At 38.5% G+C, this 19227-nt stretch overlaps 1 protein-coding gene across 6 annotated transcripts in view; it reads left to right on the forward strand.

Annotated features, from left to right (window-relative positions):
- Window positions 1-19227, forward strand: part of LOC101824959 (activating transcription factor 7 interacting protein) — a 77665-nt gene that overhangs the window by 29469 nt on the left and 28969 nt on the right. For 4 of the 6 annotated variants that reach the window (XM_013115515.3, XM_013115516.3, XM_021228857.2 and 1 more), the window contains exons 2-5: window positions 9918-11488; window positions 14051-14134; window positions 15680-15825; window positions 17601-17738. In XM_013115515.3, the coding sequence (XP_012970969.1) occupies window positions 9925-11488; window positions 14051-14134; window positions 15680-15825; window positions 17601-17738 (1932 nt within the window). In that variant the 5' untranslated portion in view covers window positions 9918-9924. Of the gene's footprint in view, window positions 1-1877; window positions 2083-9917; window positions 11489-14050; window positions 14135-15679; window positions 15826-17600; window positions 17739-19227 lie in introns of those variants that run through there. The other 2 variants (XM_013115517.3, XM_040743433.1) reach the window with 2 other exon arrangements.

Here is a 19227-nt window from a genome sequence, read left to right on the forward strand (position 1 = left end):
CTGCAGGAGCCTTTCTAGGGTGTTGTTTTAGGTACCTTGATTATGCAGCTAGTTCCTCACAAATGTGGGTTGATATTGTTTGACTGTTTTGAATAATGCTTGAGATGTCATGCTTTTTTGGTTTTCTCAAAGTAAAACTAACCAAATATAAGTAAAAAAGGTGGAAAACAAGCTTACCTCTAAACACAAAGGAAATAAAAATATTTAGGATTATATAAAGTCATATTAATGATCTAGATTTATCAAGGAAATTTCTGTATCAGTAGTGCCTTATTAAAATTAGCATCAGTGAAGAAAAACCCTCTAATTAGTTGTACTTACACTGCTTGCTTTTGTGATAGAATAGTGTCGATACAATGGTCATGATTTTATTTTAATCGTTTTATTAAGATATCTAGCAAATAAGATTATAACGTTAAAATAGCTTTATAGTTTATGCAAACTGTTTAAAATAAGAGTAATTATATGCTAAATGAAACTCCATTTTAAAATTTAGCCATTGTGTTATTAATAAGAAGGTGGGTTTAAACTTCATTATGTGCTTACTGGAGCTCTTACTATTTAAAATGGTCGTGTTTGATCCCCACCACCACAAGAACAAAATCAGAAGCAAACAAAAAAGAAAACCACATAAGACAAGTGCTTGTTTTACCAGTATGTGACAAGTTAGCCTGCCATCTATTTCAGCAGCTCTAACTTAAAACGTAACTCGAGTGTCCTCGTTGCTTTTTGTTTGGCCTTATTTGGCCTTTTCTTTCTTGCGGTTCTGTAATTTTCCTCATTATCTTCTTGTGCTCCTGCCCCATGTATGCTTGGTGAGCCCTCCTTATTCTGAGACAGATCCCTGGCCTCTAGATGCTTCTTCCATAGTGTGACACTTGGCTGCAGACTGTCACCTTTAGGAATGAGAGTTGTCTCTGGAATAAATGTACTCAGAGAAAAAGGCACACAGCTAAGACCCATTAGGTTGCAAAAGCAGAGTGAAGAAATGTGTCTCACTTCTGGACAAGGGAGAACTTTTAAACAACATCTCTATTCTACTAGAAACCAATTGAAGAATTAGAAATAGAGATTTTTGTACAGATTATTTGTGTTCAGATATATTCTGTTTGCCATGAACAGTAAGATAAAATTTTCCCTCATTGCTAGTAATTAACTTTATTGAGAAAATATTGATGCCTAGTGTGTGTAAGGTACACTATCATTAGAAGTTAATGTTTAAAAAAAATGAAAAAGGCAAATCCTTATCTTATTTAGAGGTCTGCTTTTATTCAGTTGTTTGTATTTTTAGTACACACCAGACAGGCTTTTAAAAATCAACAAATCACATTCTCAAATAATTTCACAAAAAATGCTAGAAAAATGCAGTGTTATTCAGATATTTAGATTTTTTTTGAAAGCTTAGAATTTATTGGAACCGTGAATCAAATGCCTCATTGTTCTCCTGGAAAATGTGAGTGTACACCCATGCACACGAAAGCACTCATGTACATAAATAAAATAATACAGACAGTGGAATGTTACTTGGCAGTGATCCACTTATTTAATGTAGCATTCATTTTCCTGTAACTGGTATCTAATAAGAAAAGGTGTCATATTAATGTTAGGAGTTAAAATGCAAGACTCTCTTCAAGAAAGCAAGGCATTTCAGCTAGCGATTTTTGCTCCTAGGTTCACATCTGTTCTAGGAGTCATACTTGTATATTGTTTCTATTTTTAGGCTGTTGCCAGGTGGATTTAAATTTTCTCCTCTTATGCTTGCCCAAGTTCTAACTTCCTGATTGGTTACATGGCCCTGCTTTCATTAGCCAACCACAGTGACTATGCAAATTGTATTTCAGTTTCTGTTTCTGTCAAAGAACTGATAAGATGGCTGCAAGGGGCTCCTTTGGGATATGCTTATTATTTCAAAGAGAATTCCATCATCATGTAGTAGTAAGTGCAGATTTCTCTTGAAGGGGAGTTTGTTTTTGAAATAGGAAATCACACTGCCCATGCAAGCTTCCTTAAGGCTCAAGGCTCGAAAATGCTTCCTGTCAGGTGTGAGTCTGAAGGTGGCTTCCTTTGATGCTCAGACATTGTGTAAGTGGTGCATTTTATTACTTAGGTGCAAATATGTGAGCATGCTAGCTTAGCTGCTAGAATGTTCTAGATTACTACCTTTTTTCCATTTTTTATTTTCATTCAGCACTGATGATCACATGTCATACTTTTAAAATTTTTTGTTTGTTTCTTGCAGTAGAAAAGACAGTTCTTAGATTAGAAAATCTGATGGTGTTGATTATTGTGGACATACACACCTTATTTTTTTATTTTTTTGCTTTTCGAGACAGGGTTTCTCTGTATTGTTTTCGAGGCTGTCCTGGAACTCGCTCTATAGACCAGACTGGCCTCGAACTCACAGCTACCTTTGCTTTCTAAGAGAACAAATTTTTTATTTAATAATTATTGTAGGTGTCAGTTTTATGTGTGTATTTTTCTTTAGTTGGTATTTATTATATATTCCAAATACATATAATGATATGTGTTCATTAATTACATTTTGTTTTCCATTATTTTGTGAATGGCTTCGGAAGCACATTATAGCATTGACGTTTTTAAGATGTTTTCTGATATCAAAGTTTTGGATTAATAAAATATGCCTTATACTCCAAATCTTATACTAGAGATATGATATATAATAAAGTGCTTCATTAAACAAGATAAATGTAAGTACTAGAATTGAACAATGTTTATTTTTAAAATAATGCCTTTAAAATAGTGGTAGGATAGTAAATGGTAGCAAGATGCTTATGAATACAGGTAAGATGTGATAAAGCCATAGGAAGCTAAGTAAATGCATCTCATGAAATTTGCCAGGTTTAGTTACATGTAAGGTTTTGATTAGGCTCAGAGAACATTTGTTTCATTTCAGACTTCCTGGTTGTCCTGGTAAAAGACAGTTTAATTGCATTTTCCATGAGTAAAAGACTGTTAGACCTTAGTCCTCAGTGCTGCTTGCTTTGTTCTTAGCTAGTGTTTCATGCAAAACGCTGTTGTCTTCTGGGGTAAATATCTTATAGGATCTTATCCTACTTAGGATAAGGAAAAAGAGGGGCAGGCTTATTTGAGTATGTGGAGAGCAGTGCTGGCGCTCTTTTACAAAAGCAAAACTCACAGCAAATTCTTAATATAAGCTTCCTAAAAAAAGTATGAACACCCAGTTTCTTCTTAGTTTTTGAACATTTATTTATTATATGTATATGTGTATTTTGCACCCCATGTGTTCCTGGTGCCCAGAGGGCGTTGGTTCCCTTGGAGTTACAGAAAATTGTGAATCAGCATGGTGGTAGGTGCTGGGAATTGAACCTGTGTCCTTTGGAAGACCAACCGATGTTCTTAGCCTCTGAGCCATTTTTCCAGCCCCTTTTGTTTAAATGTTTTGTTGATCCAATAAAAAGAATTAGGCTAAAGTTACAGAAAGATAATGGATTTTAAACAAAGCGACAAGACATCAACTTGTTTTTAAGATTAAAAAGATGTTCAGGGAGAAGGGTTATTAGTATTGTATAATACTGATTTTCTTTATGGTCCTGTTTTCATCAATAAATACTGCAAGTTTTCAAGCAGTGCAAAATTTAATGCGCTTAACTGAGAAATGAAGTTTTGTCTAGTTCATTTTATTTATTTATTTGGTGTGCGATTGTGAGTTCATGCCACATGAATGGAGGTCAGAGGACAATTTGTGGGAATCATTTTCACCTTCCACTCGGGGTCCCAGGGGGCCAGAGGTTGAGTTATTTTGATGTCCCCTGTTTTGTAGCCCTGGTTCTTGGAGCTTTCCATAGCCCAAACTGTCGTGGAATTCACAGGGACTCTCACTTGGCTCTGTCTCCTGAGTGCTGGGATTAAAGGTGTGTATCACTACATTGGCCGACTTGATTTGTTTTTTTTTTTTTGTTTTTTTGTTTTTTTGGAGACAGTCTCTCAGCATTGTCCCCTCCTCTGTCTAGTGCTGTGATTACAGGCTGAGCCTTTACATCCGGGGTATAAATGGGCTGCCCTTCGAAGGAGTTAGGGACGAGTGACAAGACAAACAGTCTTTTACTGGCAAATAGGTTAGAAATCATAGGTCATGAGTAAAATGATGTCTAGGAGTCAGCCTTTAGTAGTCAGGCCTGTTGAGTTGATTTTGTTAAGCCATCTAAGGAAAAAAATTGAAGGAAACGTTTTCAGGGGCTGGTGAGATGGCTCAGTTCTTTCCAGGAGCATGTAAACTCAAGCTCAAGGGCAGGTGTCTGATGCCCTCTTCTGGCCTCTGCCAGCATCTGCTCACTTGTAGCAAACACACATACACATAAATAAAAAACGAGAATAAATTCTAAAACCCCCGTGATTTCCCCGTGATTTGGGAAAGTATTAATAATGTTCTTAACAGCTTGGGCATGACTGAGTTGTTTGTCACAGACGAGTTGCACTTATGTGATTTTGCTTCATGGTCTAAGTTTTCTTTTTTGTGTGGATTTTATTTTTATGTATCCTTTATTGGATAATGTTAGTTTGAATTAGCATGGAGATTCTGTATGTGTTTTGAATCAATTTATGACTGATTTTAGAAGACATACATACTGTCTAGATCCCAGTTTAAATAAAATAGAGGAAAAACACTAAAAAACCAAGCAGTACTACAAATAGATACCTGTTACTCAAATAAAGCATTTGAGGCTATAGTTGCAATAAGCTTCAATGGTATTGTTTCCCTTGATTTCCACAGTGTCTGTAATTCTTGGTAGAACATTTGCTCACATCTGCTTCCCTGTTGCTGGGTAAGGTTTGGGATACTTTTCTCTGATTGGCTTTAGGTGGCTAAGGCTTTGAGCCAATCAGAGAGTGAATTTCAGTTCCCTCACAGGACTGAAGCACTGAAGCAGCTGTTGATTTATTTCTCATATGGGGAGATTATATAAACTAAAATTATGACTGCAGCAAGCTCCCTCTTGGGTATGTTTGAAAAATTGCAAGGCTCACCCGTAAGGAAAGGGGAAATGATGATTAGCTGACAGATAGTGAATTTGAAGGGAACAGATGATCACAGATTTTCTGTTTTTAATATATAATAAAAACCCTGTAGAATTACTTTATAATCCATACATTTTATTGCTTCAAAAGCTGAGCTTATGTGGTCTTTTTGTAACTACTGTGAAAGGCAGTTAATTGTGTTGATTGTCTAATTATATTTCTACCAGTTAAAGCACCAAGAATTAGACATTTTGATTTGGTTATGTGAATTATGCTGAGTCAGTTCTGTGCAGTAGATAACACACCACTTTGTTATCCTGCCCATAGTCCAGAATACTGTTGAGTTTTGGATTTGGAAATGTGTAGTGGTATGAGAAATCATCCTAATTATTTGGATTTAATATTTTGATGGCTTTTATATATAAGTGTTTTATAAATACAAAACTATTAATCTTCTAAAAGAAAATATATTTGAGTTTTATAGGTCCTAACTCATTGTGTAGACAAGACATTTTTATGTGTTGTTCCTGTTTAACTGATTCCTAAGATAGGAAGTTATATTTTAGAATCATTTATGATCATTGACTAGGACAAGAAAAAGTGGCATAAAAGATGTAAATCTTATTCACTTATTTATGTGTGTTGTATATTTAATACATATCATGGATTTAAGACAAAATCTGTGTTTTAGATTATTATTTCAGACAAAGAATCACATTGCAGTATTTCAGATCGGGTTTTGTTAGCTATGTTTCTCTGACCTTATTGTCTGTCTCCTGTTGCTGGGCAGAAATCAGAATGCTGGCTGCTGATTGGCTGAATTTGTATGTAGCTCCTGAACAGCCATTTACATTCTTGAGTTTTTGAGCAGGAAGATTATACACTAAGATAAAACAGCTTCCCTTTGTTTCATGGCTGTGATCTCTTATTAGGAAGACAGTGAAAGAGTGGGTGGAGGGGAGTGGAACACAGAAAAAAATGTTCTCACTTAAAGAAGAGGCTCATTGTTCTCTCCTTGAAAAATTATCAAAAACTGAGAAGAAATTACAAGCCATAGACACATATTTCTCTGGCTATTTACATGCAGATTCCTATAGAAACATGTTGATAGCAGTTCTTGGATCTGAATATGTAAAGCAAGGACTTAAAATATTCTTATTTTTAAACTCTTTTTCATTAAAGAAACTAATCCATCACATCATGCAGTTGTTTTTAGATACGGCAGACACTGTCCACAGTAAAATAGTAAGTTTTTCTGTAAATGAGTTGCAGTTGTGTGGATGTTGTGTGGCTAGTGTGCCTGCCCCTGAGAGGAGCGTTTATTTTACAGACTGTCCAGATGTCAGTGCTCACAGTGGGCTTCACAAAGGCCTCCTGCTCCAATAGATAGATAGCACGGAGCCTTGTTAGCACTGAACACCTTTCTCTGGGTGTTGTATTGTTTCTACTGAGCTTTGCTTATGCAAAGTAGATCTCTCAAAACACATTGCTGATTGGCTTACACGGATACGGCTGGACTGGTTTGAACTGGTTGTTCATGCTACTTATAGCTTTGCCTGTCTTTTGTTATACTTAGAACTATGAAAATTCCATAAATGGCTTAGCATGCTCCCTGGTGGGTAAGGAAGGTTAGTGTTGCTGCAGTTAGTGGCTTTTTTGGTGGTGACATTTTAATATTATTATTTGCACTGAATTTTCTAATCCTCCCCACCAATGCTATTTAATTTGTCTCAGACTCTAAAAGTTATGCCTAAAAATACCCAGAATAATTAGGCTAGCAAGGATAATGATGTTGAGCACTTGGTACATTCTAAGGGCCTTTTGTTTTGCATTGGTGATAGAACCTCAGTCTGTAGCCAAGGTTGGGGAGGAGCTGATTGTGTAGCTCATGCTGGCCTCAGACTTGTGGTGATCCTCCTGCCTCAGCCTCCCATGTGCTAGGACTACCAAAGTACCCCAATTTGCCTGGCACAATTAATTAATTAATGTTATTAATTAGCCAAATTATTAATTGTCAGCAAAGCCTGTATGGTAAATACACTTCCTTTTAAGGCACTTTAAAAGAGACTGGAGGGCTGGGCCACACCTGCCTCACATTCAGTTTTCTCCCTGGGAGGAGTGGGCCTCACACTCACAACTCTCAGCAGCGTCCATTTCTTACTTGCCTTATGAAAAACCATGACGCTTCTTAAGATGTGTAACTTTAATGTAAATAATGCTAACTTGGTTATGCATAGAATATCTGAAAATGGATAATTCAAGGTCTAAAGGAATGGTGCTTCAGTATTTGAACATATTTAATGAGTAACCAAACTCCATTTAATATGTTTATAGTCAGCAAGGTGAGTACCAGGCTTGTATTGTCTGGGATAGATAGAGTTCATTGGTACAACACTGATTAGCGTGCATAAGAAAGCCTTGGGCACTTAACGCACAAAAAAGTAGGTAAAAAATTTTATAAGTTCTATGCAGAAAAATATATATGTAACATGACTTTGAAGTGGATGAGGAAGAAAAATCTTTGTTTAAATTCTAGACTCTTAAAATAGTGCCAGTGGTGATTTTGTTTGAAGATTTCTATAGAGTTGAAAGATAATTTTCTGAGGAGTTCTTTAACTTAAATAAAACTAAGAAATGTTTAAATTATTAAGTTAAATTCAGAAAATGAATGTAGAACGCAACACAATCTAGACATTCTTTGACAAAGTGCTATATCCTTTAGAGCTGTATTGGTCTCTGACAAATAGGTCAAATTTATTATTGAAAGACATTTGTTACTAACAACTTTGGTTGACTTATTCTTGTAGATAAGTTCTAATAGTAACAGGTTAAAATTGGGTTTGGTATAGTGTACTTTAGGTGGTTTTGTGGAGTTTAAAGAAGTAGAGCCTCATTCTTGATTGGGTGACACTGGGTAGCAAATATCTGATTAAGTGTGTGTATGTGTGTACCTGTGTATGCACGTGTGTGCAGGGGTACATGTCCATGCTGTTCATTCCATTGTGGTTGGTCTCGCTTTTCCCTCCCTCTTCCCTCTCCCTTCTGTCTTTGCTGCAGTTGACAAGGGCCATATCCAGGACCTCACATGCCAAGCAGAGATGCTTGTGTTTCCATAAAAATGCTGATATGGAATCTCTTTCTCTCTCCCTCTCTCCCTCTCTCCCTCTCTCCCTCTCTCTCTCTCTCTCTCTCTCTCTCTCTCTCTCTCTCTCTCTCTCTCTCTCTCTCTCTCTCTCTCTCTCTCTCTCTCTCTCTCTCTCTCCTCATTTCACCAATAAATGTAGCATCTACATCTTGAAAACCTTTATATGAGCAAATTCCCTTTTTTAAAAATGTCTTATTTTTTATAAGGTAATGTTGAATATTGTCTAATGGATAGTCTATGTCTACTGAAGTGATTCCTCATTTACTCTCACCATATGTTTATGTGGTAAATCACGCACATGCACGTGCACACAAGATATATCGTCTGAATTTTGCAGGCTGGGAGTTGTCAAGGCATGTCTCCTTGGAAGGTCCTGAGGAGACAATTGTCCAGACATGTCTCCTAGCTTCTTCTAATTCTTTGACTTGTGACAGCATAGCTCTTCTCCTAAGGTGGTTTTATTCTATGCATGCTTGGATATGGATTTTATAATGGTCTTCTTGTGGTGATTAGTGTTGCCTGTTAAAGAAATATACTGCTCAGTCATTTGTAGAGAAAACAAGAACAAACTACGCAAATTAGAAAACGTTTTAGCCGAAAAAAGTGATACTATGACATATCAAAATGTGAGAACCAGGGACTGGAACTGCAGCTTAGCAGTTAAGAGTAGTTGCTGCTCTTGCAAAGGCCCCGGGTTTGGTTCCCACTACTCACCTGGTGGCTTAGTATTGTCTATAACCCCAGTTCTAGGGGATCCTGCACCTGTTTCTGGGTTATTTGAATGCATGGGGTGCACGTAGATAGTCAGATTATATACACACATAAAAATAAATCTATTAAAAATATGAGATTCAGTTAAAGATACTAGTAATAATTGATGGTTTTCTGCGCATACATTATGAAAAGTGAAAATTCAAGATTAAACTTGAACTGTAAGGAAAAAGATGGTACAGTGGTTAGTCTCTATTGTCACTTGAGAGCTAGACTGACTTGAGGTATGGTGTCTTGGATACGTGGGTGGGTGGGCTAAGGTGATTAGGTTAATGAGGTAATAAGACCCACTCACTATGAGTCCTTCCCTTCCCTGGGCTGGGTCCTGGTCTCATAAAGGAAAAAGTGAGGCGTCCACCAGAATTTATGGTTTTCTGACTGTGGGTGCAATGTGACTAACCACATCCACCGCCTGCTGCCTCGATCCCCTCGTGATGGACTATACTGTTGAACTGTGTTTCAGAACAAACCCTTTTTCCCCTAGTTGATTGTGTCAAAGACCGTTTTATCACAGCAGCTGAAAAAAATAGCTCATCAGATGCAAATTAAATTCATCCAAAAAGTCAAAGAGATGACATTAGAGAAGAAACCAGCAAAACTACAAAACAGATGCAAAACAGAAACAATTAACTAACAGGGTTTCTCTGTAGTCCTGACTGTTGGGGAACTCGCTCTGTAGACCAGGCTGGCCTTGAATTCACAGAGAGCTGCCTACCTCTGCCTCCCAAGTGCTGGGATTAAAGGTGTATGCTACCATCGCTCGGCTGCTTCTCTGAAATTTTAGCTCTTGTATGGAAAAAACTAGCTCCTTTTCCTCTTCATTTTCCTAGCACTGGTGTTCTGATATGCACTGTGTCGTCTCTCAATTTTGTTATTTAATCTAGTAAATATGAAAACTAAGACATGGCAAGGGTTGAGATTTTATGATCTAAACTGTTCACTGGAATTTTCAGTTAATTTGTAATTAACTCAATTGTTAAAATTCTTTTCTTTTTATTTAAAGATTCAAGATGGATAGTATAGAAGAACCTCAAAAAAAAGTCTTCAAGGCCCGGAAAACAATGAGAGTGAGCGACCGGCAGCAGCTGGAGGCCGTGTACAAAGTGAAAGAGGAGCTGCTGAGAGCCGACGCGAAGCTCGTGAATGGGAGCCACGAAAATGGAGATCTGGAGCCCACGTCACCTTTGGAAAACAGAGACTGTCTTCCAGAGAGAGAAGTGAATGGCGTTGAGGGGATTTGTTTGGAGTCTGAAGAAAGTAAAACAGAGTTGAAAGAAACACCTTGTGTCCCCAGTGCTAATGTAAAAAACAAGCAGGAAGAGGACTCAAACAGTGAGTCTTTGTCTCCTAGTGTAACTTCTGAGCTTGCTTCTAAACCAGCCACTGAGCAAGCCCCTGGCACCCCAGCCTCTGGTGATCTGACCGCAGGAGAGGTGGCTGTTGGAGTACCAGCCACTGGTGACTCTCCTTGTGAGGCGTCCCCCTCTAGTGCTCCCTCCTCCCATGATCCTACGCATAGTGATCCCACCTCTGCAGATACTGCTTCTGAAGAACCTGCCTCTGGTGATCTTGCTTCTGGTGAGCCACTGTCTGGTGAACCAATGTCTGATGAAGCAGTTTCAAGCGAACCGTTGTCTGATGAACCATTGTCAGACGAAGTAGTTTCAAGTCAAACAGTTTCAGATGAATCAGTTGCTGGTGCGGTGGCATCTTGTGAACTGGCTTCTGGGGAACCCTCTTCTGATGATTGTGTCCCCTCTGGTAATTTGCCTTCTGATACCCTGCCTTCTAGTGATGAGTCTTCTGGTGGTCCTGCCTGTAGCAGCAGACTGGCTTCTGGTGAGCTGGCTCCTGGTGAGCTAACTGAGGAATCAGCCACTGATACTTTTAAACCAAGTTCTGTGCCAGTTTGTGAACCAAGTCCTGAAACTGACAAGACAGAGCAGAGTAGCAATAACAATGATGATTGTTCAGAAAAAAATGAAGACGAAAACTTAGACCAAATTCAAAGTAAAGACTCATTTGATGAGGAAGAGAAAACTAGCAGTAATGTTGTTGAGAAGGAAGAAAGTCTAGACACACATAGTGCAATTATTTGTTCTGATCTTCCTCCAGAAAATACGAAGAAGGTAGAGGAAGAGCCCGCTGCTGAGCTTGCTCTTGGAGAAGAGGCCATCTCCAGCAGTATGGAAGTTGACCAAAATGAAAAGGATGAGCACGAAAGTCCTGCAGAACTTGTAGAAGCTGTCAGCAACAATGCCACTGAAGACAAGAAGGACACTGTTTTAGATAACGCAGATTCCATGGAAACAGATGAGATCATTCCTATTCTGGAAAAACTGGCACCCACAGAAGAGGAGGAACTCACTTGCTTTTCAAAGACTTCCCTCCTTCCAGTTGAGACAAGTCAAGATTTGGAGGAGAAAATGGAAGCTTCTTTTGGCTCACCATCAAAACAAGAAAGTAGTGAGAATTTGCCAAAAGAAGCCTTTTTGGTCCTCTCTGATGAAGAGGATATTTCATGTGGAAAAGATGAGTCCGAAGTTGTAGCACAAGATAAGACAAGCTCTCCAGGTTAGCTGATTAAGGATTTTATTTGCTTTAGGGAACTGTTTAATAGAACCTGCTCACTTAATGTTGATATTAGTGATCCTTGAATGACGTATTATAGAAATGCAGCTAGGTGTGATGGCATTAGGGGAGAAGAGGGAGAACCAAGGAGTTCAAGGTATGTGCGTGCAGGCGAACATGCGTGCAGGCGAACATGCGTGTAGGCAGTTACAGAGCCAGAAACAAGTGCTGAATCTCCAGAGTTGGTAGTTGTGACCTACCATGTGGGTGCTGAAAACCCAGCCTTGGTCTTCTGCAAGAGTAGCAAATGAATATTCAGCGCTAAGCCATCCATCACCCCTCTAGCCCCAAGGAAACTTCTTTCAACACAAAATAATCATCCACGGCCCTTGTACAAAAACATTGTATATAAACTGTATCATTTCAGGCAGTGTCAGGGATTTCTAAGCCCATCCATCCAAACACAAAGCTTCCTAGCTCTGCTGTACAAAGTACCTACCCCTATGTGTGGCGAGCCTGATCTGACACCTCTGGGCTTCTCAAGTACAGCCTTCTTTTTAAGTTGCTAAGTTTCCACAGTTCTAGCTTCTGTGAATGTGGCTCCAGTCTGTCAACACAGACAGTAAGATCACTAAAGATAGGTGACCAGATCTTACAGTTCTGGGAACTTCAAAACTTTTGAGAAAGGGCGCAAATAAAGCATTTACTATCTTCCTGACAGATACTACCTTTAATGACCAGAGAATGTACAGTCTGACACGGACACTTACTGTTGCCCTGTGCAGAAAAAACAATATTGTATGCAACATGTAAGCAAACGGGCTGGCCTCTATCCTAGCTACATGGTACAAAGCTCAGATGGGCCATAGTCTGCCAACCAGTCTTGCTTTGGATTGAATCCATAAGGATAATTAAAGCAAAACAAAGTCTTTCAGGCTACTTGAAATAATATACCCATTAAGGGGGAAAAAAACCCAGGATGTAACAGGTAATTCATATGTAAGCAATACAAAAGGCCAATAAACATAGATTTTTCAGTCTTACAAAATACACCAGGATAATGTAGTCTGCAGAAAATTTAACTTCTCCAGACATTTTCAAAGCTTGACAGCAATACAAAGATACAAATTCCATCTTCCACATCATTGGTTCTCAACCTCTAGGTTTCGACCCTTTTGGGGGTTAATGACCCTTTCATGGGGTTCACCTAAGATCATCAGAAAACACAAATATTTACATTATGATTCATAACAATAGCAAAATTACAGTTGTGAAGTTACAATGAAAAAAATGTCATGATTGGGGGTTACCACAATATGAGGAGCTGTGTATTAAAGGGCCATAGCATTAGGAAGGTTGGGAACACTGTTCACATGATATTTGAGAATAGCCAGGTTGGAGTCTAGCAAGGTGGAAATCCAAATTCAAGTAAGCTGAAGCCTTAATAGGAGAAGAAACAATGTGCTAGCTTTGTAAGTGTGACTGGAAATGTAGTTCTGACAGTGAGGGAGGATATGGGATAGCAATTGAAAGATTGTATATGATGAGATGCACACTCAAGTCAGACAGGAGGTAGACAGATAAGACAGTAAGGTAAGCTGTGTCTCAACTTCAGAAGAATTATACTAGCCTAGTCTCCTTAGAGTGTGACTCTAATCATTGGGAAAGTGTCATCTGTCATTTAGCAATATGCAACAGTTTGTCTCCAGATGTACTAGGACCACATTAGTTCTTCAATTTTTAATAAAAGTAGTATTTTTTCTATTTGCTTTGTTAATAGTTTGAGATAGGGTCTCATGTAGCCCAGGCTAACCTCAAACTACTTAAATCTTCCCAAAGGGCAGTTTGCTCAATCCGTAGAATGTTTGAACAGAAAGTTGAAGAATATAGGCCCTACTTCCTAGTAACAATCTGTTGACATTTTTTCCTAGCAGAGCTCTTTGTATGACACAATGGCATACACCCCAGTCCTTGTGATCTATACTAAAACTCAATGCATGTCAGAAGTGCCACGTGTCTAGAAGGCAGATCTGAAGAGTGGTCATTTAGCATGGAGATAATTGAGTTGTGTAGAATTTACAAGTATGTCATCCTTTACTACTGCATTAGTTATTGCATTTATTTATTGTAAGTTGGTGTGTGAGTGGGTGTCTGTCAGAGGGTAACTTGAGAGTCAGTTCTCTCCTTTAACCATGAAAGACCTGAGAATTGGTTGTCAGGCTTGCTAGCATGTGTTTTTACCCTCTGAGCCACCTTGCCAGCTCTGGCTTAGTTTTAACAGTTGAAAGTAAAGAAATCTGAATCCTATATGATAGTTGTTACTGGTGATAGAAAATTAAGTAAAATTGTTGGCTTTAAAATCTGTGTATTATTTTTCATGTTGAGCTTATTAGGAATAGTTTGAATGTGAACTTGCTCTTTAACTCCTCAGTTTGTGCTCTAGTATTCTCCTTTATTTTACAAAATGTTTGTTTGGTAGCTGAATGGTGACCAAAAATGTGAGTAACGAGCTGTTACTAACTCTACAAGTAAACAGAGTTCCCTTCTCCACATTTGTCCTAACAGAGGTAGAAAGGACTGGAAAGGGCAGCAAAGCTGAGGAAGAGGAAGAGGAGCGCGTGCCAGACGAGGAGCGGCCACCTGTGAGAAGTACGCACGTCCCAGCTCCTGCCTCGTGGTGTTGGCCGTAGGCACCTGCGATCGGCTGCCTTTTCTGCTCCACAGATAGACACACCTTTTTTGTTTTTTTGTTTTTTGAGACAGGGTTTCTCTGGGGCTTTGGAGGCTGTTCTGGAACTAGTTCTTGTAGACCAGGTGGTCTCAAACTCACAGAGATCCGCCTGCCTCTGCCTCTCGAGTGCTGGCATTAAAGGCCGTGCGCCACCAACGCCTGGCTACCCACACCTGTTTTAACTTTTACCACAGTTCACTAATCTTGTTGATGACCAGTTCAAGGACCTTTGGATGCATTATTTCGTGTATTTCAGAGTGTTTATAGTAATGGTTTCACAGGGAGGATTAGACTTACACTTGAAGGCACCACGTAAGTGTATTAAGCTGTTTCTTAAGTTCAGGGCAGGAGGATTTACGTTGCTCTTGTGAGAGGTGACAGATTCATAGTGAAGGAAGGAATGCTGGAGCTGATGCCGTAGACTGAGAAAAGGTTAGTCAGCCCGGGCTTCACTTTGGTTTATTGTGTCTGTATTCAAAGGCTGTAATGTAGAATTGCACTGAATAAATGCATAGATAGATGTGGATATATTTCTTTTTCCACTACTATGAGAAAACTGAACATAACTTTTGAGTGCCTCTCTACCCCTCATCTTGAACATTATTTTACAGATCAAAGGCAGTAGGTTTGGCTATAAAAGGTGTGGAATATTAGTGTTTTAATTTTTTTTCAAAGAGACAGGGTTTCACTGTTTAGTCTTGGCTGTCCTAGAACTTGCTTTGTAGATCAGGCAGCCTGGAACTCACAGAGATCCTCCTGCCTCTGCCTCCTGAATCCTGGGATTAAATGTGTGTGCCACCGACACCTGGCAGTGTTTTAATTTTTGAAATGCTGAAAAACCAGTTAATTTTTTTTCAATGATTTCATGAATGTTAACATTTGAAATGATTTTTTAGGTGAAATGTTTGAATGTCTATTCTGTGCCATTTGTACTTTTGTGACATTCATTTTACTATTTGTGTGTATCTGAGCTCTTAGGACATGTTTAGGGTATCTGTTAGAGTCACTGCTCAGGGCTGAATGACTAGGGAATAACTCAGTCAGTATGACTGCCATGCACCTGTTTTTACAGAGAAAAAAGAATTAAATAATTCAGAATATGCAAAAATAATAGAAGTCTGTGACATAGGGTGGCCATTATATGTTATTAAAGCATTCATATGTGCTGTGAAATTGAGCAGAGAGAAGAACATGGGAGGGAGGGAGGGCTCCTGTCATCTGTGAGCCTTCTCTCTCTGATGTGAGCATTTCAAGGAAAGAATGCTCCATGATTTCGGCGTGCGTTGCTGAGCAGTTAGGAAGGGTTCTCTGGGCATGGTCAACATGATCTCAGCTTTAAAGCTGGGCTTCGCGTGCCTGCTGGGAGCTTACACCGTGCAGTGCCTGACGACTGACACTGTGCTGGTGAGTCCTGTAGCTCAGACAGTGGACTGATCGATGGGGGACTTTGTTGTTATTCTCAGATGAGTTTTCCAGACGGAAACGTTCTAAATCAGAAGACATGGACAGTGTGCAGTCCAAGCGTCGGCGCTACATAGAGGAAGAATACGAGGCAGAGTTTCAAGTAAAGATTACAGCCAAAGGAGACATTAACCGGAAGCTTCAGAAGGTGCTGCACATTGAATTTCAATGTACCAGAGTGTCACTGTCTGTGTGTGTCAAGATTTCTAGCATGTTCCATTTATTCTGTGTTTATATATCCAGTTAGAACTTATCTAGTCAGCACTTGAAGACAATGACAAGCTATGAAATCTGTTATTATTTTGTTAACTTCATTTTAAAATGACTCTATTTGGCTACAGTTTTTTTATTTTAAAAGATGGTAATGGCTATTAAAATAAAAGGGAAATACGATATTTCTCTATTTGTTATAGTAAAACTGAATAGTTTTTTAGTTTTTCTCTTTTTTCCTGTATTGAACATTACCTTACAATGCAGAAGAAACAAGCTCTATTTATTTTAAATCTTTGTAGTAGACTTTAGTCTCTGTAATAGTCTTAATATAAGTTGGTACATTCTAAAACCCTTCTAATGTTAATATAAAGCATGATAGAGACAAGGCTTTGGACACACTAGAAAAATGGAATGTTTAGAGTAAAGATTTTCTGAAATTTCCCTCTATGTCTGTTATGCTAGCATACAAATATTGAAAATAACTAGTTACATGCATTTTCAAAATCTGAGACAGGGCAGACTTCTCCGAGGGTAAACTGTATGCAAGCATGAGAACCAGAGTTCTCATCCACCACACTCATGAAAAGCCACGCGTGGTGGTGTACTCTGGGAAGCTGAGGCAACAGCCTTCCGGGCTTCAGTGCCAGCCAGTCTAGGTAGTTGGTGAACTCCATCTCAGCCCCATGAGACCCTGTCTCAAAACAAGGTGCAGAGTGATCGTGGAAAACACCTGGTGTTAGCCTCTGGAGTCCATGGGCACACACACCTGCACATGCGTGCACACCACACATAGCCACATCAACACGCGTTCCTTTCACAGAGACGTGAAATGGGCGTCTGTTCCTCCCCACTGAGTCAGCAGTTCATGATAGCTTAGGCTGGAGCCCAGGCTGGCTTTAATCTTGCCTGTGTCCTCCTGCCTCAATTCCACTTCCAGGGCATGTGATTACAGGTGTGAGTCACCTAGTCTGGTTTCGTTTCTCAGGGTCTTAGTATTTAGTCATGAGTTAATAAACCGAAGTTCTTCCACTAAGATATAAGAACAAATAGTACAAATATCTGTGCTTTCTTTAAAAAGAAAATTTTTTAAAATAATAAAGCAATGAAAATGCTGTTCCTGCCTAGTTCCTTTTTCGAGTGCATGTTGAGGTAATAATGCACATATTGCTGTTAGAATTATGGGAGTTATGAACATCTGTGGGTGGGGGTTTCCATCTCTAGAACAGAATTCTCAGGGATAGTACATAGATAGGCAAGTGTCCTGTTTGTTGTGGTTCAGATGAAGCAATAGTTGAATTTTGAATAAACATTTAGAAATATTTTTATTAATTCTGATACTCCAGTGACATTTTTACTGCATCTCACAAAATTACCAGTCTTTAATGCATTTAAAAAATGTTGAAGCTGTTCTTTTTAACAAATTGTGTTAAAGTGTGCTCAGCATAATAAGGAGAATGAGGAGAAAAATACGCTTTGTATTGTTTTCAGAATTTCACTCTGGAAATGTAATCCTTTGCGTGGACTTCTGGTTTGAGATAGTGGTGAATGGCAGTAGATAGCATTGAATTTGGGATTTTATTCTTTAATTAGTTAATCTTGTTTGATTCATTAATTAAGTTTATATTATTGTTGTTAGTTCTTAATGTTTACTGGTTTTGTTTGCTGAATTGCCCTTTTGTAACATTGTAACAAAGAAATTTTTCCCCCTAGGTCATACAGTGGTTACTAGAAGAAAAGCTGTGTGCTCTACAGTGTGCTGTGTTTGATAAGACTTTGGCAGAATTGAAAACGCGAGTGGAAAAGATAGAATGCAACAAAAGACATAAAGCAGTTCTTACTGAACTACAGGTTTGTACACTGACATTAGCTTTATACTGTTTCATTTTCGTAATTTATTTTCTGATTCTATATAAGTGAAGGTGTCTTATTCTTGCTTGGGCTGCTGTAACAGAGCAATCCATAGCTGGATGCTGTGCCAACTGAAATGTATTACTTCACAGTTGAAGACTGGAAACCCAAGATAAGGGTGCCGGCAGGTGATTTCTCTGAACTGCAGTATTGAGGAAGAATGCACACCATATCTCTTCTCTTAGATAGTTGCTGACAGCTCTGAAGAGGCCTCATTTCCATTCGTGGCTTTGCCTTCATATGGCATTTTCTCTATGTGTCTTTTATATTCAAATTTCTCTGTATTTGAAGGTACCAGTTATATAAATTAGATTAGTAGGGAACCACACCAGTTCAATAGACTTCATATTGATTGATTATTTTTTGCAGTGACCCTTTAGGTACTGTGGTTGTAGACTTTATGATATGAGTTTTGGCATAATTTAACTCACATGAGAGGCTCAGAAATTATCTCAATTGATACTTAAAAGATTGATACTTGTCACTGAAGAAAGGTTGGTATTCAGCATACTATAGATACAAAATAATATTTGTGAAGGATTATTTTTGTATCTGTCTACTTCCTCTGTGGATATTATAATGATGTTAGTTTATAGTGCTGGAGAGATGACTCAGTGGTTAAGAGCACTGGCTGCTCTTGCAGAGGACTTGGGTTCAGTTCTTAGCACCACATATTGACTCACAACTGTCTGCAACTCCAGTGGGAATCTAATACCTTTTACTGGCCTTCTTGGGCACAAGACATATACATGGTATATGTACATATGTGCTGGCAGAAACATTTATACACATAGCTTTTTAAAAAGATTTTAGTTTACTAATCCATATTAAAGAGAATACTTTCTTCTATATATAGTTGAGGATGCTCTAGGACTTCTGTATAAGCATACACCACCACATCTGTTTTTGTGGTGTTAGGAGTTGAACCCAGGGCCTTGTTCGTGCTAGGCAAACACTTTACCAACTCAGCTCTCACTACCCATCCCCTGCTCAAATTCTTCTTTATTCAATCATTTCCTCAAACAAGCTGTGTAGAATATTCCCTAATAATTCTTCAAGGAGAATGAAAAGGATGTATAATGATTGGTCTTTTTTGTTAGTATTATAATTAACTTCTTTATCCTAACTTTGGCTTAAATTCTACTTCATCAGATAACATATGTAGCTACTCCAGCTTGATTTCGGGTATCATTTGCTTGGAATATCATTTTCCATCCTTTTACATTAATTCTATATCTTTGTCAGTGTGATGTGTTTCTTGCAGGCAGTAATCAGTTGGATTTTTTTTCCTGTTTTAATCTAATCAGCCTGTTTGCATCTTTGAACTGGAGAGTAAAAATGATTTACATTTATTGCTAAGAATTATATTCTCATCCCTGGAATTCTGTCTTTTTCCATGGTCCCAGCTCTTCAGTTGATTTGAGTACTT

This window comes from Mesocricetus auratus, unplaced genomic scaffold, assembly GCF_017639785.1.
Source record: "Mesocricetus auratus isolate SY011 unplaced genomic scaffold, BCM_Maur_2.0 Super-Scaffold_100001, whole genome shotgun sequence".
Taxonomy (NCBI): Eukaryota; Metazoa; Chordata; class Mammalia; order Rodentia; family Cricetidae; genus Mesocricetus; species Mesocricetus auratus.